Below are 26815 nucleotides of genomic sequence, written 5' to 3'. Positions count from 1 at the left end.
TGTGGTATCTGTGGTAGTCAAGGCCTGGAAAATGGAGGGGAATTCTCCATTTTCTCCATTAGTAAAATGTGGGATTTTTATTATGTTGTTTGCATGATTTGATCTGTGCATATTATGGAAGAATGCAAGTACTTGCAGGGGGTGTGGCCTCATTGACCCTTCAGGAAGCAGTGTGCTGTATGCATGTCATGTGACTGAGGAATGTGCAGGGTAAAAATTCAACTGAAATTGCATTAAATCTTGTTTTTAAAACAAAATTATGCTGCAAGATTTTTTACCTACATCTAAGTTCCCTGTTATAGGCTACTTTGCAATTAATTAAAATTCCCAGTTTATTCCCATTAATTCCCATACATTCCTGTTAATTCCCATATATTTCCGTTAATTCCCATGGAAAGTTTCCAGCTTTGAAAATTCACAGAATTTTGCAACCCTAGTTGCAATTGATGTTGAACACTGAAGAGATTATTACTGCAAAGTAAACAGTATATCGCCAAAAGCACAGCAGCTATGAAGAGCCTACAGTGTAGAAAATCTCAGGCAATAAAGAGTTGTGCTTGTAAGTCTCTGATGTTATAATGTTAGAGTTATAGGAGGTTGAAATGTACTTGTACTTGCTCATTTCTTCGCCTTCTTCCAACTCGCTTGCCTTTACCACTACACTTCCCATCTTCGGAGCGTGTGTCTCCCTTCCCTCTTTCACATAATGGTATAATCAATACCTCTATCACATCTCTCGATGCGCTCTCCCAATTATAGGTGCTAAGACCTGTCCTAAAATAGACAATGCAAAGGGTCTGCAATCTGAAACTTTCTTTATTAATGTCACATAACTGTCACTGACGAAGACAACAAGACGAAACTTTTGTCTTTGTATCGCCTGTTCACCGCCAGCCTTTTTTTTTTTTTGAAAAGTTGCCGCCATCATTTTTTGTGATTTTCACAAGTTTCCAAAAAAAACTTCCAGGAAAATTTTCTTTTAAAAATATATAAGCATACAAATATATCAACAGATCCTCTGCTTTCAAACAAACAATAAACAAACAAACAGACAAACAAAACGGGAAAAACCATTAGATACTATCTATATTTTTTTTCTCTGCTTATAAACTCTTAAATATGGGTATTTTTCTTTAAAAAACTGAAATTGCATTTTTAATGGCATTTTGTTATAGATCAGATTCAGAAAGATTATCAAAACATAAACACAGTGTAAAGTTAATAAATAATGTTTTGCTTCAGTATTACAGATAACAATAAAACCTCATCAGTAACACTTTTTTTATGCAAATGTTTTCTCTTGAATGACGAGATATCTCGTCAGTGGTGGGGAAAGGATTCATAAAGTTTCAGAGTGCAGACCTTTTGCATTGTTTATTATCAGTACCCCTACATAACCTGAAAAACGCATCTTTGGTTTGGAGTGTCCACTACACTGTATAAAATTCTTTGCTGCCTTAAAATTTTTAGTTTAATCAGCTCATATTTACAACTCATTTTAACTTACTATTATTTATCTTGACTAGAGATAAGTTGTTATAACTTATAAAATATAGTTGAAAGAAGTTAACTTCATTTTTTAACTTCATCGTCTCTCGTCAAGATAAATAATGGTAAGTTGACATGATTTGTTGATTCAACTAAAAAATGTACAGTAAGGCAGCAATGTTTTTTTACAGTGTAGAGGTTTTAATTTGTGTATGCGTCTACTTTGTAACTTTTAAAAAAGAATACATAAAAAACATACAAAAACCAAACGCATCTAGTGGACATCCATCGAAAGATGCAGCGATATGTATCTGGAGAAATCTAGGAAACATCTCGGTGAAGGAGGGAACGGAGACGTCACGTCGTGACCGACGAATTGGGAACTCGCTTAGAGAGACCAATCTGCTTCTTATACTACTAAAACGCCAATGAACTTGGCCTTGAGATATTTGCATAATGCTGGCGCCGCCCCGCCAGGTGCCTATATAAGCAGCAGGTGCAAATATGGAAATTAGCTTCTTTTCGCTGAGAAAGCCGGGAGAATGAGACCGGCCGATAAACAGCAGGGGGCAGCCCGGTGGCGACGGGACGTGACGTCTCCGTTCCCTCCTTCAGGGAACGAGGGTTACATCCGTAACCGAGATGTTCCCTTTCAGTCGGTCACTACGACGTCATGTCGTGACCAACGAATTGGGAATCCCTACCAAAACGCCACTAGGGGCTGACCTCTTCCAGTGTCTGCGTAAAGCCCTCCGGTTCCACTTAAGGAGGAGGAGATAGGTTTTAAGGCAGAAGGCCGGGCACTAGATGTTCCTAAACCCCACAGTAGTGCCAGCGACTGGGAAGCAACCTATCTGAGCGGTATAGGAACGCTGCGGAAGCCACCACCCCGTTAAGGGCTAATGGTGGGCGAAAGTCAACCGTAGTTGAGGAATAAAGACAGCCGTGGCTGTGTAAGCAAAGCAGAGCTCTGCTGAGGGAAACGTGGGCTAGTAGGATTAACCCCACTGAAAATACTCACAAAGGAACCCAGTGGGACACAATGTGGAGCCCGAGCCAGACACGTAGGTTCGCGAGGATACAGCTAGTGAAAGGCTGACAGCCATTGCTTCGCAACAAAGGCTGCCAAGGCAGCGGAGGAAGAACAATTCAAACCATTACGCATTTTTGTTCTGAAGGCCTTCCATACTGACACAGTTATGAAGCGTCAGTTGGAGGCTGCAAGCCGACCTGCGAGACTGCTCTCCGTGCTCCCCCTGATGAGGAAAGAACACGAGAGGATACAGGCTCGATACGAACACTGTAGAATCAAATGAACGTATTAGGTGTCGCCCAACCAGCAGCTCTGCAGATGTCTGTTAGCGAGGAACCACGAGCAAGAGCCCAAGATTAGGCGGCATTCCGTGTGGAGTGCGCTCTCAAATTAAAGGGGCAAGGAATACCCTGAAGATTATAAGCCAGGCCGATAGTATCAACTATCCAATGAGACATTCTCTGCTTAGTGACAGCTTTCCCTTTCTGCTGGCCACCATAACAAACAAAGAGCTGGTCTGAGGTCCTGAGGCTTTGCGTGCGAACCACGTAGAGTCGCAGTACGCGTACGGGGCACAACAAAGCCACGGTTGGGTCTGCCTCCTCCGGGGGCAGCGCTTGCAAGCTCACCACCTGATCTCTGAAGGGAGTGGTGAGAACTTTGGGCACGTAGCCTGGTCTGGGTCTCAGAGAGACAGCAGGACCAAACTAAAGGCACGAATCGTCAACAGAGAATGCATGTAAATTCCCTACTCTCTTCACGGAGGCCAATGCTAGCAGGGTCAGAGTTTCATTGACAAAAACTTCAGACTCGCAGACTGCAAAGGCTGAAATGGGGGACCTGAAGGGCTTCAGCACCATGGACAGGTCTCAGGAGGAATAGAGGGAGGGCGCGAGGGGTTTAGCCTGCGAGCGCCTCTTAAAATGTAATAACCAAATTATGCTGGCCAACTGATCTGCCGTTGATAAGTGAGTGACGAGCAGAAATAGCGGCGATATCAACTTTAATGGTGAAGGGACAGCCTACCATATAACCTATGTAGAAGATATAAAGCACAATGTTAATGGGGCATTCTCTGGGGTCCTCGCGTTGCAAAGAGCACCAGGTGACGAAAAAGGTTTCATTTAAGCGCGTAAGCCCGTCTTGTGGACGGTGCTCGAACCGCGTCGATGGTGTTAGATACCGTTTGCGACAAATCACCTAAACCTTGCGCACGCTCAACGACCATACATGGAGATCCCACAGGTCGGGGCGCGAGTGCCAATGTGCCCCTTCCTAATGAAAGAAAGTCCTTCCTCAGGGGAATCCGCCAGGGAGGGCTGTCGCGAGGAGCATTAACTATGAAAACCAATTCCCAGTCGTCCAGTACGGACGATTAATAAAAAGGCTCTCCTCGTCCTGCCTGACTTCGCACAGTGTCTGCGCGATAAAGCTCACTGAAAGGAATGCGTATTTACGCATCCCCCGTGGCCAGCTGAGTGCCAACGTATCCACGCCGAGGCTGCCCTCGGTTAGTGAATAAAATAGGCGACAGTGGGTATCGTCCGGCAACGCAAACAGATCCATCTACGCACCACCGAACTTCTTCCAAATTAGCTGGACCGTCTGGGGGTGGAGTCGCCATTCGCCGGGGGCGCAGCTCGGGAAGCGCGTCTGCCGCTGTATTGAGCGACCCGGGATGAAAATGGCACGAAGGGACCTCAGATGCTTCTGACTCCAAAGGAGGAGATGACGAGCGAGATGCGACAGGTGACGAGAGCGCAAAACCGCCTTAACGGTAAATAACGCAACAGTCGCAATGTTGTCGTGTCGGCTAATACATCCTTCCCTCGCATCTCCATAGCGGAGCGTACAAGTCCCAGATATACAGCGCACCGAATTAAACCGAGGCAAGTCAGAACTGACTGGTTGCGTGCTCTTGTAAAACATGCCAATTAGTCGATCGAGTCTATTTCCATACTGAGAAAAAGGATCCTCTGCACGGGGCAAAGTACTCTTTCCCAGTCGACCTGATGACATAAACGAGCGAGATGCCGAAGCATTAACTCTCTGTGTTCGCGCACGTCTGCCAAGAACGGGCTATTATAAGTCGACGTACATAAAAGCAGAATGCGAACAACGCTCTCTCTCTGATATTTTAATGCCGTGACTAGCACATGGAGACACGCAGAGAGAGAGACAGCTCGAATAGTGTACTTAGTATTAATATGCCCACCCCACGACGCAGAGTGAAAAACGGTCTAAAGCGAGGGGAGATGGACACATAAAGTACACGTCTTACAGGTCTAAGGCTGCAAACCGATCTGAATATTGAAATACGAGCCTCGGCGTTATCATCCAAAAAGAACACCTTTGTAGAGCCGGTGCGTAAATCAAAGCGATCGTAACCAGCCGCGTATTTTGGGTACTATGAGATAAAGGCTGGAAAACCCCATCATCATCTCGGTAAGAGGGACCGTCTCGATACATCCTTCGCCAACAGGAGATCGACTTTTGCACGCAGTACATGTGCATCGGACGCTTTCACCACAGTGAAACGAAAGCCCGAGAATTTTGGGTGTGCCGGATTTCGTAACCGAGGCGGATCGTGCGTAAAACCCAACGAAACGGGCTGGGAACTGAAGCCAAGCACCCAGGCACCGTACGAGGAGAATTAACGAAACTACCGAAGTACCCGCGGTGGGACAGCGAAGCGAGACAGGAGGGACTGCCGGTGCGTCTGCTGTGACAGCATAAACATCTACAGTATGTGTGTGTGACACTGACCTGAGCCCGCTGAGGGTGACGGTCGTCTGGTCTCCTCTACGGAGAGCGCAGACTCCGATGAGGGTGCTGGTGGTCCGGTCTCCTCAGCGGAGAGCTCGGACTCCTCAGGTCACCCGCTGGCGATAGAGGAGAGGTAGGGGAGCTGGTGTGTACCCGCTCACGGCTCTCTCGATCCTCCGGAGACCTAGAGAGGGAAGAGGAATGCACTCTTGTGTGGTTAAGTGGGTACCGGCCGAACAGCCGGTGGAACATATGCAAACCAAGGATTTTCCACCCGACCCTCTATCGGGGGAAGGAGCTCCATCTCCTGAAGAGTGATCCTCTGCCAATCCGGGTCGCCCGTCACTGGCCACTTAAACTCCCGAATTTCACGGGAAGCAGCTAAGCGGGCGGGGCGAGCTGCTGACGACCGGTTCCCCTGCGCTGCCGAGATGGGGTCCGAGGAGGGGAACGGAGGTGGCCGCCGCAGGACGCCGACGGCGAGAGGCAGACTGAGGAGCCAGCGTGGTGGACCAAGGGCAGCTCTCTTTCGCCGGGGCATGACCTATGAGATCGCCTCAGTCTGCGCAGCGGAGCTGTACGACTCCCCGGGCTTGCCGAAGAGGCCGGTCTGTGAGACAGGAGCATTCAAGTTGTTCTCGTCTGCGTCCGTCATGTCAGCCAGACACAGCCAAAGGTGGCGATCTTGAACCACTGTGGTGGACATCGCACGACTGAAGGTCGCGGCCTCCCTCGTAAATCCTTGGTGAACCTGCAGCAACGTTATTGCGTGCAGGGCCGAAGCCGCCTCTCCGGCATGCCTGATGGGCAGCGTCCGTAACCGGACGACTGTCTACAAACACGGGAGGGAAGGGTTGTGTGGTCCCTCCAGGAACGCACCCCGCTCCACTGAAGGGGTCCCCGCCCTTAGCGGCTCCGTTGGTGAGGGAGGTGAGGGGTGAAAGCTGAATGGCCGGACGGCCGCAAATCACGTCAGCTCTTCGTGCCGTCGGGAAAGAAAGGCACAGGAGGAGAGGACCGAGAGGCCCGAGCAGCTCCGAAGTACCAATCATGTGGGCGGGATGGTTCGGGCGGTGAGGGGTTAACCTTTCCAACTCTACCGTTTCCGCCGCTCGAGCGGGCACGGCCGCCATCTCCGGAACGACTCTGCCTCGGAGGAAAAATTGGACACCCCTCTGATGCTGCAGAAGTGACGGGACCAGAAGGAGGTCCAATGGATTCGGCAGACATCGTAGAACACGACTCTGCAGTCTCCACCGGAGCCTCAACCGGCTGAGGATGAGAAGGCCGGTAGGTGGAGGACGCATCCTCCGTCCTACTCAGCTTGGTGACGCGAAGGGTGCCCTCCGAGCGCTTGACAGCCGCACCATGGCGACGTCAGCACTGCAAAGGCGCGGACAGCGTTCCCGTAAAAACGACAGTCGTCTCCACAATCCAAGAAGGTTATGCTCTCACAGAGAGAACAGAAACTCTCCACGAACGCAGCCTCGGAGTGCTCGATGCCTAAGCACGAAGACAGCGCTCGTGACCGTCACTGGAGCCCTTATACTTCTCGCATCCAAGATCGCACGGGCGAAAAGCTATCCTGAAAAGGACGCTGATCTCCGCATATACGAGAGAGTGGCTGCCTTTAAAAAGACACAGAGCTCTCACGTATCACTCTTTTAGGGAAATCACTCTTTAGGTGCTCAGCTGATGATGCGCACAGGGAGAGGCAACGCACACACTAAACTCAAAACAAAAAAGATGCAGAGCCGTGGAATACTGTGAGCGTCCGCTGTGTTAGTACTGCTTGTCAATCAACTTCAGCAACCGTTCCCAGAAGAGAAAGTAGCTTCTCAGTAGCAGATAATGTTGGCTTTCGAAGCGAAAAAGCTAATTCCATATTTGCACCTGCTGCTTATATAGGCACCTGGCGGGGTGGCACCAGCATTATGCAAATATCTCAAGGCCAAGTTCATTGGCGTTTTAGTAGTATACGAAGCAGATTGGTCTCTCTAAGCAAGTTCCCAATTCGTCGGTCACGACGTGACGTCGTAGTGACCGACTGAAAGGGAACTGGAAAATTTTCCAAAAACTGGAATAAAATATGGGTGTACTTTAAAACATAAGCCAACAAAAGCCTTCAGGATCTTGAAATGACTTTGAGAAAGAGCAGTTTAAAGTTTCTGCTGTATTGAAAAAATGTATGTATGAAAAAACGTCAATGTCACACAGTTTTATGCCACATACATTCATTTTGTGACCTTCAAACCGGTAAGAAAGATAAGAAAACTCTTAATGTAAGACTGCGTCTTTAAAGGCAAAGCCTGTCGTGTGCATGGGCCATGAAATGTAGCGTATAAATCTTAAGTTGAAAAAGCACACGACACGGTGCACTCTACCTTCTGTATTTATAAACACCTATATATAAAACTTTTAAATGAAAGCTTTATGCACTACCTTGAGTCAGAATCAGTGGCGTTCAGTTTAGAAAGGTTTTCGAAGGAATAAATGACCCGGGCACAGTGAGAACAGATGCTTTTATGATGCCCCAAAGGATCTGGTGTCTCTGTGTCCACGATCATCCAAGCGTTGCAAATTAGACTGAAGAATAAGCCATACATCTCCATCATATTAACTCGTATTCATTAGATTTATTCTGCTATCGTTTATAATACTATCACGAAATCAATATAAAGTAAGTCATGACTGTATTTTTAAAAATAAAACAAACATTACCCTTAAGGTCGAACCGTCTGCTCATACACAACAGAGTCTTTGAAAGAATCCTCCTATAGATATAAATAAATAACACTTAGATATAAACCTTTCAAGTAAAAGGTACTGCCTTCATTTTGATTTATTGGTGTTTAAAAAAGACTTTTCATGAAGTTAATGACCCAGTCTAAAGCATTTTTTAGGGTCAAAGCATTGTAATAATGCATTAATATTCATTACCTTGCTAAAAAAAAGTTATAAATACATTTGTCAGTAATGCTTGTCCAAGTGATATTATTCACGTTTGGGTGTATACCATAGATATGTACATCTAGGCATTCAACCACTCTATATGTAGACATTTTTTTTTACTTTTTTATAATTTAAATACAGTAACTTTTTCATCCGGTGTTCAGTAACACTTTCATGATGGTGTATTGTGTAAGCAGTTTAAGGGCCCTATTTTAACGGTCTGAAACGCAAGTGCGAAGCGCAATGCGCAAGTGACTTTGTGGGCAGATCTTGGGCGCTGTTGCTATTTTCCCGGTGTGAGAAATAACTCTTGCGCCAGGCGCAAATCAATAAGGGGTTGGTCTGAAGTAGGTTCATTATTCAAAGGTGTGGTTTGGACGTAACCTCAAATAAACCAATCAGAACGCTATCCAACATTCGCTTTAAACGCAAGGGCGCAAGTTCCATGGCGGGTTGCTATTATTATGACGGATTTACCAGGCGCACGCCAGGCGCGGTTCACAGTCAAGGAGACCGACGTTCTTGTAAGAGCAGTCAAAGACAGAGAAGTTGTTTTGTATGGGGATAGGGGAAACCCGCCAAATCAGCGTAGGTTAAACAGGCGTGAGAGGAAATAGCCACCATTGTCTCATCAGATGGCATCTTCATCGTTGCGCCAAGTGCTACAATGATGTCAGGAGACGGGGGAATCACAAGCTTGCCAGCATAAATCGGGCACGCTGTTTAACGGGAGGTGGATCTGCCTCAGGACCTGACGCCAGCAGAGGACATCGCTGCGTCCAACCTCACCGTTGAAAGTGTTTGGGGGCTTTAAAATCGGACCCAAGAAACGCAAGCAAGGTCCAACCCCAAAGTACACAAATCAAGTTCATATACATTAAGGTTTCTTATGAAAATATTTTAATTGTTATTTGCATGAAAATTTTTTTAACGCCGCCACACAATAAATAAAAACTATCACCACAATGCTCACCACTATGATTCCCCTTATCTCATGTGTTAATATTTTTTATTGTAACAATTTATGATTTGCAAAAATAACTGTTGCATCTGTGTAGATTAGATAAGCAAAGTGTGTGCGCGTTGTGCACGCTATACATTATGGTCAAGCATGCGCCCTTAAAATAGCATAATGAACCACGCGCAACGCGCCACTGACTTTAAACTTTTTTTTTTCTGGTCAGTGGCGCAATTGTTTTTTGAAACTGCAAAATAGCATCAGGGATGGTTTGCGCCGCAACACGCCTCCTTTTTTGCGCTGAACCGCCCAGGGAGCGCAAGTTCATTCCCTAGTTTGCCGACGTGCGTCTGTGGAGGGAAAAACCCGCTGTGCGCCGGTGCAAAATACGAATGATACATGCGTCACTGACAAAGTCAATTGCGCTGGGTGCAAGATAGGGCCCAAAATGTTTGGGTCTAAACAGCAGGATGTTACATTTTATAAATATACAGTAGTACGGTTGTCGGTGTGCAGGCAACTTGCTTGCTCTCGGGCTTGGCAAGATTGCAAAATTGTGTAAAAATCAAATCTATCCCAATTACCTGATGCCAAATAACAAAATTTTACTTTCTTATATAGTTGCAAGTTTATAATAATGATTTATAATTCAAGCTCTCCAATACGATTTCATTGGAAATTCATTTGACTTCAAACCACGTAAAAAATAACCGTAAAGAACTTGGATTTTTAGGTCACTAAAAGAGATAGGGATAGAGAAGCAAAAGTTACCAACTGCAGCTTTAAATAACATAGTGAATATTACCACTGTGATATTTTATCCAGCTTTATTTTGCAGGTAATAAACACAGCTGAAGTAAGACTTTGCATTCAGTGTTTGGATGATATTTTGGATAACTGTAAAGTTTCCTCTCAGGTCCTGATATCTAAATAAGAAGCACAGATAGAAACTGAAGTGTCGCTTCACTGAGTAAACTCAAGTGGCCTGAACCATCCAGAAACATCCCATTAGCTTAGGAGTCACTTTAAGTGGGGAATCAGACAGAATGCTATCAGCTAATTCATTGACTCCATTGATTTAAACTCTCTCACGTGTACACAGACACAAACACAGAGCTAACTGATACGTGTGTTCGTAGGATGAATGGGCCATCAGAACATTGTTCATTATTCCAAAGCTGCTTTACATGAATTAGAAACTAAGAAAACAAAAGCTTCATTGTGATGGCATAAAATAATGTGATCAAACGTACAAGTAATAAAACATTAATTAATTCCCTCATCCAAGATGTATTTAAAATAAGGCACCTCAAACATGCATTTTAATCTGCAACCAGAATAAACGCTGTCCAGGAACCATCCCTGTATGTTTTATCCCCTTTGTTATCTTACAAACCAAAATCATTCAACTCGCTTTAATACACACCACTACTTCTTAACCTATGCAATATTTCACAAAAAAATTCACATCAAATACGCCTTTTAACCGCACATCAACAGCGTTTCTTCTTTCGACAGGTATAAAACATCAAGACTGACCTCTGATCAGCATTCAGCCGCATTTTAGGCCCACCCACTGCACTTCACATATCATCAATATGCTGTGTCGTGCAAGGCGGTTGATTGACCATTATTAGAGCGTGGGGTGATATTGAGATTCCAGTCTTTCTTATTAAGCGAACGCCTCGGGTCCACCGACTGCGGCTCACACGCCACGCAGCAGGAATTCATATACACCGCACCGCTGCTGCGACATTGATATCCAGTTCACTGGTATGTTGCAGCGAGTCGGATCGATATGACCTTACCTCCGCCGTCTGCTTCTTTGAAACTTAATTACTGATATTCAGCTACAAAGTCATCATAGACCGGCTGCCAATATTCATCGCGGATCATTACCAGCCTAATAAAAACAGTTATTTATCTGCTTCAGAGTTGACATTCATCCTATCTTAATTTGCCTCTCTGCTTGCCCAAACCTAGACTGCGGTGCAAAGGAAACCTAAAAGCAATGAGATGTTTTTTTCATACGGCTCTCTCAGATGTGGTCAATGTTTTGCACAGGTTGCATAGCAAAGATCTGCGATACACAAAATGCCTTGTACATTATAACATTTAGTAAGACGTAAAGGATTAGTCAATTTTCTTTAAAAAAATCCAGATAATTTACTCACCACCATGTCATCCAAAATGTTGGTGTCTTTCTTTGTTCAGTCAACAAGAAATTATGTTTTTTTTTTTTTTTTTGAGGTAAACATTTCAGGATTTTTCTCATTTTAATGGACTTTAATAGAACCCAACACTTAACAGTTTTTTTCCACAGAGTTTCAAAGGACTCTAAACAATCCCAAACGAGGCATAAGGGTCTTATCTAGCGAAACCATTGTCATTTTTGACAAAAAAAAATATATGCTCTTTAAAACCACAACTTCTCTTCTATCTCTGGTCCTGTGATGAGCCAGCGCGACCTCACACAAAACGTCATCACATCAAGAGGTTACAGAAAGAGGACCGTTCCAACGTTTTTGTATGTGGAATGATACTAATTAATGTCTTTGTGTCAGTTTATTGTTTAAAATGGTCCACAAATGTTCGCTTCATATATGTAACACGTGACCTTTCTACGTCATTACGCAATTACGTGAGGTCGCGCTGGCGCTTTTCAGGACCAGAGGAAGACGAGAAGTTGTGTTTTAAAAGAGCATATTTTTTATTTTTCGTGTCAAAAATGACAATCGTTTTGTTAGATAAGACACTTATGCCTAGTTTGGGATCGTTTAGAGTCCTTTGAAACTCCATTGAAAAAAACTGTTAAGTGTTGAGTTAAGTGTTAAGTGTTGGGGTCCATTAAAGTCCATTAAAATTAGAAAAATCCTGGAATGTTTTTCTCAAAAAAAATAATTTCTTCTCGACTGAACAAAGAAAGACATCAACATTTTGGATGACATGGTGGTGAGTAAATTATCTGGATTTTTTTCTTTTTTTTTTAAGAAAATTGACTAATCCTTAAAATTAGTAATTGTTTTAAATATTATTATTTGTAAAAGAGGTAGTTGAATAAAAGAAGGATTAAGTATTAATGTAGGTATGATCACAACATTTTCAAAAACTCCAAAGCTCAAAATATCAAACGCTTCCGGTGGTTCTTCTTCACGTATTTATAGTAAGTATTTAGTAAAAAAAAATACTACAACCATGCGACGAGAAGTGGATATTGCATGACAAGCATTTTAAAGTAACAAGCAGGTTGAAACAAATGTATCGCCCCAGACATTTGACGTGCATGCCCACGATGTCAGCATTGCTAATTAATGTGTTTGAATTGGACTGCAAATATTACCGCGTGTAATCAGGAGCGTAATTCCACAGGGGATGGGGGACATGTCCTATTAGTTACACACCCCAATGTTTTGTAACACAATATGCCAAGGAAGTATTTTTATGCATCCAAGAATGGAGTTGTTTGTAATGAGAAAGAAACGCAGCGAAGGCTAAACTTGTCCAGTAATGTCTATTAAAGCTTCTCATCTTTAAGAAATCATTCGAAATGCTGTTATCTGCTATAGTTGTCCTCTACATTTCAAAATAATTTTTGCTTTACTGAAGCTACTAGTGTGTTAAACCTGGTATTCACCTTATGAATAATGAGAATAATGATGATAATAAAGCTAAGCTATACATGCTTTAGTCAAGGATTTTTTGACCCAGTCTTATTTAAGGCAGAAGGTAAATTTCTAGAAAAGACGTATTGTTGTTGTTTACTATCTTTAAATGTTGCAATTTTATTGATGTGTGTAAGTATGCAGTATGTCACTGAGACTCTGCCTGTGAAAATCAGACTAAAGTCTCAAATCTTTTTGCATCACAATTTGATTCCAAGTATTAATTTCACTTTGATTTCAATCGCTGCCATGACATTACTCAGTCAATATAAAAAATATCAAGGTTATATTTATACAGAATGTTCTTTACATTATATAGGATGATTTTATGTAGAAAACAGTAAACCACAAATAGATCTTATACTGTACATAGTTTAGTTGCATATTCTTCTTGGCAGAATTTATTATTATAATTAACTTAATTATTTCCTGTATTTTGTATCACCATAGTCCCTAAACGTATGTAAATGCAGGGAATGAGATTCCAGTCAAAAACATTTTGTGGGTCCCCCCACTTCTCAAACCAAAGTTACACCCCTACATCCTATCTAGATGTTATTAGTTTGATGTATGATGCTGCTATGATAGGGTCCTTCCTCAGATCTGCAGAACAAACTTGCACAAATGTGATTTATATTTACCACAAAAAGATTGATATTAATCATAATATGGCATTTTTTTGCTCACAAACTCAGAGAGGTTTCATATAATCTCAATCCTGAGAAAACAGAGAAAACATTGGTAGTCTTTTCCCTGAAATGTTTGTGAACCACAACATGTAGAAAATTTACTAAACGAAAGGACTAAAACTCTTTGCCATTGTTAAAGTTTTGGTTTGCATTTATACATAGGATTTACAGATGATAGACTTACAATGCATTTAATGTCTTGTACATCCGATAACCTTGGTGTTGCTAGCACTACGCTCGGTCCGATCAGCAACATAAACTAGGGTGACCATACGTGCCATTCTTCCCGGACGGGGATTTCGGGTGCGTCTTCCGGAAGTCGTATTTATCGGCCACATACGTCAACGAGGATTACTATTATTATTACAGAAAAGTAACAGTTACATTTTAAGGTAAGAATGAAACTACAATTGTATGTCTTATGTTCAACTGAATGGCGTATGCCGTCAACAAATCAGACGTCCGGAAGACGCACCGAAATCCTGGCCAGGACACGTCCGGAAAGAATGGCACGTATGATCTCCCTACATAAACACTTTCCACAGTAAGGTACATTCGCAACAGAGAGGAAGTGAAGAGACTTTAGATCAAACCTGCAACATTTGTGTTGCTAATTTTCCCATTAGAATCACACAATCTTGCTTTATTAGTGACAGATGAGTCTAAGGTTGGGTGAAGGTTGGGTTGTACCAGTCAGCATGTTGTTGTCCCACAGCAGGTGAGTCACATGGCATTTAAGAGTTGATTGAGTCGATAAGTTATGTGTGCCCTTCAGCAAAGAGAGCAGTGTGCAGGTTGCATGCTTGAGACGGGCAGCTACCATTGAGATGATACGCTGAATAGCTGTCTCAGTTAAATAAAGACTTTTTTGCATGAGCCGGATGACCAGACTTGTTATCAAGCTGTCCTCTTGTGCATTCTGCTATTGTCTGAATCTTCTGTGCTATAAGACAACAAGTAGATGTGTGATTCTTCATGTGCCATATGTTAATACAGATGATAAATCAATATGCCATAGAAAGGAGACTGAAGGCCACTTTGCTAATTGGGGAAACAGTGACCCCTGGAGGCCATCATGTATTATAACACAAGGGCCCTATGCCAGCGTCCCTCCCTTTAGCGTTTAGATTAATATGGTCCACTTTCTATCAGCACACTCGCTGTTAATGCAATCTGCACTCCTTTCCCAAAGCAATTAACGGAATGGATGCACTGCTGTTGTTTTATCAAAAACAAGTTGCATCCTGAAGCACATCTAAGCTGTTGATTTATTCATTTGTATTTTGCTTTAAAAGCCTTCGGCCCATTTCGTTCCCTTATACGGAGTGAGCCAGGGATGCTTGAAGCCCAGCAGGCGAAGGTGCTTTGAGATACGAGCTGTAATGTAACGTCACGCAGGGGAGAAATGGAAAATTATGATTTTGAGGTAGCGTCTGCGGACACAAGACTAGCTAGATTTCGAGTTTTAAAGTTGAAGAATGGCTGTGGATGTGACGGGTGTGTGTTTGTGTACTCAGACTGATCAAGATAATAAAGTAACAAAAAACAAATTAAACAGCATGTTCATACATGTTTTTGTGGATTAACTCGTCGAGCGAGTCTCTGGCAATCCTGAGGTTTTAGGTTTGATTGTCAGAAACACATGAATCTGATCAAACTTTTTCAGGAGGAGCATGGTCATGTGATCCAACCAAACAGCGCAAAGAGGTGCCTTTAAATAGCCGTCCCTCACCTCTGTCCCGAGACAGATTTTTCCAGCATCCCTCCTCCACCTCATCACATCACTCTCATCTAGTTTCATTTATCCCAGTTAAAGAGGGCTGAAATTCCGAGCTCGGAGCCCTCCCCTCGGACAGCACGCCAAATGTGCTTTATCTCATTCCTTATCAACTACACGTTAATGCAAACTTGTGAAGTGTCCGACAAAATGAAGACTAGGGGTTGCTAGGGGTTAAGATGACAGACCGGGGGTCTGAAGTGCCCCTCCAGGCCCTAGATCTGCCCCTGCATTTATTAATTTACCTTGTATTTGTTTTGCAGGGATCCCAATAAGCCAGTGCCTCAGGATACGAAGTTCATCCACACTAAAGCCAATCGCTTCGAAGAGGTGGCCTGGTCTAAATACAATCCTCAAGACCAGCTGTACCTGCACATCGGACTGAAGCCACGCGTCCGGGATCACTACCGTGCCACTAAAGTGGCTTTCTGGAAGCACCTGGTCCCTCATCTGTACAACCTACATGATATGTTTCACTACACCTCCACCACCACCAAAGTGCCACCACCTGAGACGACTCAAAATTCCCTTTCCACCAAGCAGCCCAACAGAAAGGCCTGGCCGTTCAACACCAAACGACCTCCCATGTCTCCGGCCTACAACAGCGAAAGCGGGAAGGAACAGTGGAACGGAGAAGAGGAACCAGGACCTCTGTTGGTGGAGAACCCGCGGGATTACTCGACCGAGCTGAGCGTGACTATCGCAGTCGGGGCTTCGCTCTTATTCCTCAACGTTCTGGCATTCGCCGCATTGTACTACCGCAAGGACAAACGTCGGCAGGAACAGCACCCGCAGCCCAGCCCGCCCCGATCCGCCACCGGCAACGACGTCAACCGGCACGGCCCCGAGGAGGAGATCATGTCTTTGCAGGTCAACCAGTCGCACCACGAGTGTGACGCTGGGCCGCCCGGCGACCCGCTCCGGCTGGCCTCGCTTCCCGACTACACGCTGACTCTGCGCCGCTCGCCGGATGATATCCCGCTCATGACGCCGAACACCATAACCATGATTCCCAACTCGCTGGTGGGAATGCCTAACCTACATCCGTACAACACCTTCACAGCCGGCTTCAACTCCACCGGCCTGCCGCATTCCCACTCGACCACGCGTGTATAGCTTTACGAAGATCCAGATAAAGGAGGGGGCGAGAGGTTTCGGGTTTTACGTCACGCCGAGCGGAGAGGAATAGGGACATTGAAGGAAACACAAACATATGAGTAAACGAGTGAAAGAAGTTCTTTCCAGATGTCAAGATGTGCAAACCTGCCAAAACAAAACTGCTCTCTTTGAAAAGGGGCGAACGTTTCAAGCAGTATTTTTTCTAATCATCATTTTAAAAGAAAAACGCCTTTTTAAGCAGAACCTGGCAAACGGGGCGATCACTTTTTCTTGAATAATTAACAAAAAAAATAAAAACAAAGGAAAGTGCATTTTATTTCCCATCACAATCTTTTGTGGGAAACAAGTTTGAAAACAGTGCCATCTACATCATATCGCTTTTCATTATCTTTTAAATGCCTTATGAAGAGCTTGTTTTCTTTCTCTTTATTCAATGATCTATCCCTGAGATGAGTTTTTGTGTTGCGATCTGACTGGGATTCCAGGAAACGTGGAAAACAGGGAATTGAAACAGTAACAGCAGAGCATTTTCATAACTTCACACGTGATGTTTTAACTTCTTTTCTTGGTTCCACTGAGAATCCTTTTTCAGTTTAAAACTTTGCCATGGGACAAGACTAGAGACTTTTAAACTTACTGTAACTGTTTTGCATCTTTTACAACAAAAATGGGAACTTCATGAAATGCACACGTACAGCCAACAATCACAACACCACTGTTCGGTGTGTGTGTGCGTGCGTGTGTGTGTGCGTGCGCGTGTGTACATTTGATTTCCTCTTGCCATCATTTTTTGTTGTTGAATATTCGTGTGATAAGGGTGGGGCGGGGGGGCTGGGGGTTCTTTACCATCGCATTGATTTTGTTTACCACAAATAGTGTTTCAACTGCGTCTATGGTCGTCTGTCTTTGCGATATAGAACCTTTTTGTTATTTTTAAAAAGTTACATATGTCTAATTTTGCTTAAGAATTACAAAATAAAAGTCTATTATTTTACATGCAAGAGAAAACAATAGCTTAAGATTGAACTGAACTAACAGACATGATTCTCCATTTGACTTTGTAAGCGTTTTTCTCGATTGGAGACAGTGGCCTCGACACACTGAATAATCCGTCAGTGTAGACCTGTGTTTCCTTAAATATATATATAAATATGGGAATACATACATATATGTATAGGGCTTTTATGAAGATTGACCTGAACGTGTAAATGAGCAGATATTAGGCTGAAAGCACCAATATACAGAGCAAGGCAGAGCAAGTTAGCATCTGTACTAGTTTTATCCTCGACACCATAATCTGAGGCCACAACAAGTGTCTTTTTAATAGCTCTATATGTATATTTATGTATAAATATATTTAATATTTATTTATGTATACCAGATGTATACATGCTGATTGTGCCATGTGCCAAATTAAACCATAAAACTGGAGAAGAAATGGTTTCTGAAAAACGATTTTTTATTTAAATGAACCAGACGTACATTGTGTTGATTGATATTTATGAAGGTTTAATGACAGTTATTATTTAATCTAGGCCTTCACGCTGCTGTATGAGTCGACCATTAGCAAGCAAAAGAAAAAAAAAACAATCAAAAGCTTTTAACGTTGGATGAAATGATTTTGATGAATGCAATTTTCATTCCTCCGATGATTTATTAAGCTGTGTTGGAAATATAGAAAGGCCTTTTATTCTTTTTACATCACAGCCTTGCAAAACCATAATGGTGGTATGGGGAGGAATATTGTTATTTTAGAAACACCCCTCAACTGTTCATTTATCTTCTAATACTTGATTTTGTCAAAGCTGCACTGATTTGTATTTAACTTCGTCCTATTCGTAAAAATGCTAATCGGATGAATGAACGAATCAGAGATCCCACAATAAACTGTGATAAAACCAGAGACAGGTGTGTATAACACAGTAAATGATCTTCTCTGTTGATAATCACACACCTGCAGATCAAATCTAAGGATTTGTAATTGGGTTGCAGTATGTTGGGAGAATTCTTGTGCTGAGTTAAACACCTGCAAACCAAACGCTTGCATTTTCAGAACAGCTGACAGTTAAGTTAAAAACCCAAGCTATAAAGAAGAAATATATCAACATCCCAGATGGAAAACGGCATAAAGCCATAAACTCCTATTTAAATTTCAAGGTGGGTTACTAAGAGGCGGTGCACTTTAAATGCCTTCTGTCATTTGTTAAAGCTGTCAGGCTGTTAGACATTAACAACAGCTTCAGCTCAGGCTTTGGTCTTCTATACATACCGACTTCATGTTTGACCTAAACTTACACACACACCAGGACACAAGTTAATATAAGGAAATGTTGACCAGTGTTGGGGAAAGTTACTTTTAAAAGTAATGCATTACAATATTAAGTTACTCCCCAAAAAAGTAACTAATTGCGTTACTTAGTTACTGTTCATGGTAAGTAATGCTTGCGTTACTTTTAAGTTACTTTTGCGTTACTTTTTCTTACTTGGCTGAGGCTTGATCTCTTTCAGGCCTTGCAGGTGTTTTTTTATGATCGCAAAAATGTCAAACTCAGGCCTGCCATCATCATTTCTGACTCAAGCTGTTCCCGCTCAGTCGGATTTGTTCAATTTAATTCAGTACATTATTTTATTTCTAAATTGAATGAATTAAACTGAAAAGTAACTCGCATTACTTTTTTAAAAAAGTAGCTCAAATATTAATGTATACATTTATAAAGTAATGCGTTACTTTATTCGTTACTTTAGAAAAGTAATATTATTACGTAATGCACGTTACTTGTAATGCATTACCCCAACACTGATGTTGACTGCTTTTCTATTTTCCTTTTTTATTTACATTATTTATTAATTGTAATTTATGTAAATTTAAGCATTTACAGACACATTTTTATAATTGAAAGTTGGTTGTTGTTTTTTCACATACAGTAACCACAAACACCAAAAAACTAAATCAAACATTTACAATATTGCATGATAATTAATATAAAAAATAGCAAGTAAAAAAACCTTTAAAATAAATAAATAAATACATACATGTTGTTCTATCTCTTTCTCTCAACAGGTATTGTTACGGGATATCAAAACTTATAACTTGATATAAGCACTTGTTTTATTATTGCCTCTATATGACAAATCACTTGTGTTTCCTAAGTTGCTTTGGATAAAAGCGTCTGCTAAATGGAAATGGTTTCCTGCTACAGGTAGTTTGTCCCTAAAAGTCAACTGTCTACATCTATCATTGGTCTTCTCATTCACTAAGCATCAGTGGCGGCTTGTGACTGCTCATCCGAGGGGCGCTAATTCAAAATAAGTGTTAGGAGTGTCGGGTGTGGTTCCTTTTTTCAAAATAAGTGTTCTGTGCATCGAGAGATCCTGTGTGCATGACGTGTTTTGTCACAATAAGCGCCTGCTGCACATGCGTCAAAACCGTTTATGATAAAAGAGACGCTCACGTTCACAAAATACACACAAGACACTCTCTTAACAGTAAACTTTGATTACGATTATATGAGTATATGGCAAATGCGAGCGTCTCTTGTGTCATAAACCATTTAGATGCATCTGCAGCAGGAATTATTTTGACGAGACACATGATGCACATAGGATCACTTGATGCGCAGAACACATATTTTGAAAGGAACCACACACATGACGGGCTACATACATGTTGTGATGAACTTCGCATCAAGCGCCCTCGAAAAAAGAAGTCACTGGCCGCCACTGCTAAGCATGCGTACACACAGTTATGTGCTTGAGAAGTGTGCACGGATGTTTTCACGAACATTCATGATTCAACAAAAATGTTTGTATCCAAAAAAAATTCTAAATGTACGAAACTGAAACCACTCGTACTCAATAATCATGTAGGCTATAATCAAATACTAGGCTATAATTATAATGTTTATAATAATGTTGATAAACTTTCTCCCTTGGACAGCCGCATCTTCGGTGCAATCTTTGAAAATGTGCTACCTGTGGAGGGCATGGTTTGCCAAGTCTTCCAATAACGCAAGATAAGCCATTGTACTGTGTCAAGCATTTGTTGCAGCTTTATTTTATAGGGTTAGACACCAATTTTTTTTTTTTTTTTTTTTTTTTTTTTTAACAAGACCCAATCCGAGACACACCCGAAAAAATTTGACCCGAGGACGACCCAACCCAATGGCATTTTTTTTAACCTGACTGGACTCGAATGTAAACGGCACCGATGTATGTGCAGTCTGCAGCCCTGCACACACCAGTCAGATAGAAAGAAACCCCGGTTGCTTCACAATCAATTTGGCCCGCTGCTTCATTTATTTTCATTTGTTATCTGACGATGACACCAAGGTAACCCCTGAAATATACATTCAAATTGTTGCCAGGTCTGGCTCAATGAAAATTAATCTATCACCACCCACACAATGTCACAAGCGCTTTGGCAAACAGAGGAGAGGTTTGAAAAGGATTTGATGCACACATGCGAGATAGTTCGGGTCTGTTTGGCAAAAACACATTCATTTTAAATTACACCCGACCCATGTCCGAACCACACATGAAACTTTTAGACCCGAACCCGCTCTGGTCTCAGGCCGGACCACGTGTTTTCAAATTTAAGTGGACCCGTGAAGACCCTTACACACATTTCTATATATATAAGTATATAGATTATAAGTTTGTTAATCCACACTTTGTGTAAAATTGTGCCTACGCACTCATTACGCACACATCTGTTCAAACGCACAGTTAATAAATGAGACCCCAGGGCTTTTGACACTAAAAATGGTTAACAGGGATTAAGGTATAACCGTTGAAATGTATAATCTGATGTTTCACACTGTACATTCCTTAACCCTGGGTTAATGTTGTTATTTTTAGATGTGCGGTGTCAGCAGTTATGACTGAAAAAGACTGAAAAGTCAAACTGACCAATGGCGTAACGCAAAAACCAAGATCATATCTTGCATCAAAACTATCTTCAAAACTACAAAACTTATTTCTCTGAAAGTCGCGTTGCTTGACCGCATACGTCATCGAGGTTCTCACATTTCAGTTAAAATACATTAGAAAATTAAGGTTTATTTCTTTTAAGACGTACAATCATTGTAGTTTCATTCTTAACTTGAAATGTAATGGTTGCTTTTCTGAAATTAAACCCGAAATATTAAACCTTGATGACGTATGCAGTCGACCAACGCGACTTCCGGAGAACGAACCCGAAAACATGTTCGGGACGTGTCCTTCGGAACTGGCACGAATGGCCACCCTAATTCAACTGCTTTTGAAATACTGTGTTTTTTTCACTTCCTGAAAAGTAAACGTTTTGGACATACGTGAGTTTTATCGGGCAGCGACGATATGATTGATTATATGTTCTCCTTAGTAGTGTAAACTTTAATTGTCGTACTTATGACATCACAGCTTGTTCTCAAATGACGTGACTTTATGTTTCGATTTAGAAAATAGTCATGACAGGGATTGTTAAAAAAAACTTCAAAGCAGTTCAAACAAGAGTACATGAGGAAACCCATAAACCTGTATGATTGGTAAACACCCATAGACAATAATTAGTACCAAAATAAAAGTCATGAAAGTTACATGTCATAAATAAGATTATATTCCCCTCTGGCCACTGAAATTTACTGAATAAATATAGCACACTGCCGCTTAAATAACCGATTTTCTTGTGCTTCCACATCACAACAGGATGCAGTGTTAAGCTTTCATGGCTGTTTTAAGCCTCCCGTGATATCTTTTTACTTCAAATTTCTGTACACAGCTTGTGACAGGAGGTACTGTTCAGTTTTTCAGTCATGACATTCTAACCCTTCACACGTTCAGCACTGCAAAGCAGGGTTCACCCTACAAAAGCAATGCTAACCCTGCTTCAAATAGTAATGTTTTATATAATAGTATCAGTCCAACTTTAACTATCTGATCAGTTTGCATCAATGTAGATTAGAATGAGGTGAAAAGCTCTCAGTCAATCAATTGAAAAAAAAACTGGGCTTGAATTAGACAATAATCTTGAGTCATCATCAGATGAGAGGGTTTATTACTTCTGTGGGTGTTAAAGCATGTTTAGATGGCAGCTGACTTACAGTATCATTCCTTATAATCAGCTTTTGATCCTTGACTGAAGATAGGGAAGATTGTGATGGGGTCTCACGGGAGCAGTAGGGTTTCCTCAGATAAGACCCTTGAGGCCACATGATAGACACCTGCTTCAATATCTACTGACTAAAGTAGTCGTGTGTCACATTTAACTTGGAGAATAAGCATAAGTATGTCATTAAATGAGTTTTTCGGCTGTGCAGTGAAGTTATTTGATTGTAGCTTTGTTCTCGTGAGCGCAAAATCTGCCGTTCAGTAAATGACTTTAGGCTGCATCACATCTTCTCTACTTTGTCTTAAGTACTTCTCTTACAGTCATAAATCAAACTATTTCTCAGCACTTTCATCAGCTTCTCTGCCTCCCATGCACTTTCTATATAAAAAACTGTATTTTTAATCCTTATTTTTGACTTATTTTATCTTACCTTATTGATAAGTAGTTTTTCTTGTAAGCATAACATTTAATAAAGGTTGTAAGATTTCTGCTCCAGTCGGGTAAAATAATCGACTTTCTTGGCATTCAGGAGAAATTATCTGATAATACAAAATGTAATAAATTATCCTATTTTTAATTCAAAAGTACATTTATTTAGTTTTAGTTTTACTGGTTAAAAACAAAACAATTACTGTGCTGTTACAATTTCTGGTCTTGCAAAGCTTTTAATACATCTACAGTAATGCACATTATAAATTTACATTTACTTGAATTACATGGATGCATCATTTTCTGTCTGTGATATTACATTAAAATGTTCAGACACTCATTTAAACTAGCTGCAGAAAACAGATGTTTCATCATGTCTGAATCATAACCATATCAGAGCTTTTAGATTTATTTGAGTCTGATAATAAAGAGATTGTCTGCCTGAGGATTTTTCTTATTCTTCTTCTATAAAAGAAAATAATGAAGTAGTTGATTGTATGCAAATTAAGGTCAATCGTGATAAAACAGTTGCTGCTATGATTTTTTTTCTGTTTGTTTTCTTTAACACGTTACAATAAGGTTTTGTTGGTCATAGAAACGCCTGGCTCTACCCACACACAAAAACCCCTGTTCACCGTAACCCAAGTTTTAATTACCACCACCTGCACAACATCACGTAATCACCCAGCACACATATAAGCACACCACTTACCTTCACTCCTACTCTGACTCGGCGGAGGATTGCAACAGCTTTCTTCTTCAATGCTCGCTGGCTCTCGACATGAGGCCTCACCTTTTCCACACAGAGCAAGCCAGGATCTTATACATCTTCTACAATGGGTCGAGACATTATGGCAACAAGCAGGTGCCTTACTCACAGTTTGTCTCCCACTGTCATGAAGTTTTTGGATAAAATTGATGTCTATTAATAATTATAACCTCAAATTTTGCACTGCTTTGCACATTTTGTATGTCTCTCTTATCTGATAGACTTCGCTCAATTGCTGATGATTTGAATAAATAAGGGAGATATACAAAGTATGCAGAGCAGTGGAGGTCAAGGACCAGGACTGAGAACCATTGCCTTATGCTTTATCTCTATAGAAAGTCCAATAAAACATTGAACGACAGACATCCATGACTGTTACTCTGTGTTCTGCCCCAAGATTACCACCTCATCGCCCATAGGACTACACCATTAACCTACTTCGGGTGAGCCAGTACCCAAAGGAAATATCTATCCTCTCATCCCTAAAAAGAAAACCAAGGATGAGTATATATAAGGAGGCTCTCGACCAGAGAAACATCAGGCAGTCTAGATCCCCTACAGCATCTAGTTTCTTCTTCTTCACAAAGAAAGATGGGGGTTTGAGGCAATGGATTGATTATCTTTCTCTCAACAATATCACTGTCGAGTTCTGTATCCCCTTTTTCTCATCTTGGAAGCTTTAGAATATCTGCATGGAGCTTCTACTTCACCAAGTTTGGATCTCCGCAGCACCTACAACGTGAGGGGGAAGACTGCCTTTATTACTCCTACGGGCCACCTTGAATATTTGGTCTTGCCTTAGGGGTTTTGTAACGCCCCGGCAGCATTCCAGGACTAATGGAGGAGGGTTTGGCGAGCGTTCTTCCACTGGACGCTGTCACCAACTGACCAACTCCTGTAACCAGTATTAAAGAGCTCCCACGCTTCACCAACTTTTTCCACAGATGCATCTATAACTACAATCTAGTCACCAGTCATCTCACCTTGATTAGAAACCCAAATCCTTCTGCTGGACACCGAAAGCTGATACCACCTTTAACCCCCCCTCAGCACCGCTCCTCTGCTAAAGCACCCTGATCCCAGCCTTCCTTCATGTGGACATGGATGCCTTCACCACTGGTGTAGGAGGGGTGCTTTCCCAGCAGCAGGGGTCGCCTCCCAAGCTCCATCCATGTGCCATTTTATCCTGAAAAGTTCAACCCGGGGGAGAGAAACTACAACATCGGCCACAGGGAATTAAAGAACTTGTATTTGTATTTGAATCTCCGTCTCCTGTGAGTTATACTGTGACAAATAAGTTCAAGTACACTTAATTAAATGAAGACTAGGCTAGTTTATATCCTTATAAAATATATAATAATAAACGTAACCTGCTTGGACTTTAATTACAGATGACTTTACAAACACTCTCAGGTTTAAGGGAATTAACGTGAAATGCATTTGTCCTGCCTTCGAACTCTTAAAATATTATTCATCATAAAATGGTTTTGAACATGATCAGGTACATTATTGTATTAAAAATTCAATGAACAGACAAATAATGAATGAACACATGATACAGTATAATGCTAACTGCAAACACACACGTTGTAATATACATTAAACAGTGCTGTAACAACACATGCACTAAAATGTTATGAAGTAATCCCAAGCGTGACACGTTAATGATGCATTTAAATCGTATTAACCTTATATAGTGTAAGGAAACCAGCTGCTACAGCTGCACAATGCAATGACCTCACAGGGGTAAAACAACACAGCACAGCATAGTAAATTACAACCCAACAGGCTCTTTGAAAAGGTTTGCCCCTTTTTACACAGTGCTGGATTGAAAATAACTCTCTTAAGTACCTAAACTTAAGTACCTTTTTCCAGACCAGTGCATCACTTTGTGACCCCCTGAAATACTTCCGTTGTCGTTTGTTTTTCTTGTAGTGCTTTTCTGTTATTGTGTTGTAAGGATTTGCAACGCGTTTCTGTATTTGTTTGTGTAAGTATCTGCAGCGCCATTTTGTATTTGATTGTTTGTGCCAGTATCTGCAGTGCATTTGTTGTCAAACTAATGAAAATGTTTTTACTTTTCAATAACTGCATTGACAGATCTAAGCCATCAGATGGCAGCATACAGCAAAATACCGTAGTATACCAACTCAATGTTTACACAAAAAAATAAAGAAACAGAGATTAACATCAAGAAGAATGTATATATATTGAATACATTGTATACACTTTAAAGCTGGCCTACGATAACATTTATATAGTACCATATAAATAAATGGGTTTATATACATATTTTAATGATACTTACATTACAAAGATATTAAATAATCATTCTTGGCAAAGAGAAGAGAAATGCTTTAATACATTACGTTTTTATTTTACTTCATACATTTTAGTGTGGAAAATCTGCTCTTTTTTAAAATGATTTCAAATATATTATTATTGCACTTTTTTTGATGCATACAGTATTTTTATTATCTTTTGAAGAAATATTTGAATGTTAAACAGTTATTAAAAGACCACTTGTAGTGTCATCAGTTAAACACCCTTGATATATTACACATGTCTTATATATATTGTTGTTTCAGACAATCAGATGTTTAGAAATTAATTTAACTTTTGTTTTGACAGAAACTTGTGTTGTTTTGTTGACAGACCGGCTTAACAGAAGGAAGTAATATGAGATTTTTCCTCTTTGTGTTGTTCAGTATTATTATTCGGGAATGTTTTTTGGGCTCTATTTTCAGTTGTCATTAAGTAACAGAGTATAGAGATTTGTCTCTTAGTCCAGTGGTTTTCAAACTGGGGGCCGCGAGATGGTGCCAGGGAGGCCCCAGTTTTATGACATTTTATAAAATACATTCATTTATCATGAATTCTGTGTAATTAAACCTAACTAATAATAAGCCAACTAGCTGACAGCACTACTAGGTATAATTTTATATGTTTTGTTAAATTAAAATATTACATTTTAAAACTGTTTTTGTCATACATTTTCTTTCGGGGGGCTGCGAAAAAAATGCACTGTACACAAGGGGGGCCGCACGCTGAAAAAGTTTGGGAACCATTGTGTTAGTCTATACTT

General features: G+C 41.3%; 1 protein-coding gene across 3 annotated transcripts in view; it reads left to right on the top strand.

The window, feature by feature from the left end:
- The window catches only part of nlgn3a (neuroligin 3a), a 267704-nt gene extending 248700 nt beyond the window's left edge, over positions 1-19004 (top strand). For all 3 annotated transcript variants that reach the window (XM_065249245.2, XM_065249243.2, XM_065249242.2), the window contains one exon: positions 15589-19004. In XM_065249245.2, coding sequence (XP_065105317.2) covers positions 15589-16441 — 853 coding nt within the window. In that variant the 3' untranslated portion in view covers positions 16442-19004. The remainder of the gene's footprint in view (positions 1-15588) is intronic.
- Positions 19005-26815: the final 7811 nt, after the last annotated feature.

The sequence above is a fragment of the Paramisgurnus dabryanus genome, chromosome 16 (genome assembly GCF_030506205.2).
Source record: "Paramisgurnus dabryanus chromosome 16, PD_genome_1.1, whole genome shotgun sequence".
Lineage (NCBI taxonomy): Eukaryota > Metazoa > Chordata > Actinopteri > Cypriniformes > Cobitidae > Paramisgurnus > Paramisgurnus dabryanus.
This window is presented reverse-complemented; position numbering and strand designations above follow the sequence as displayed.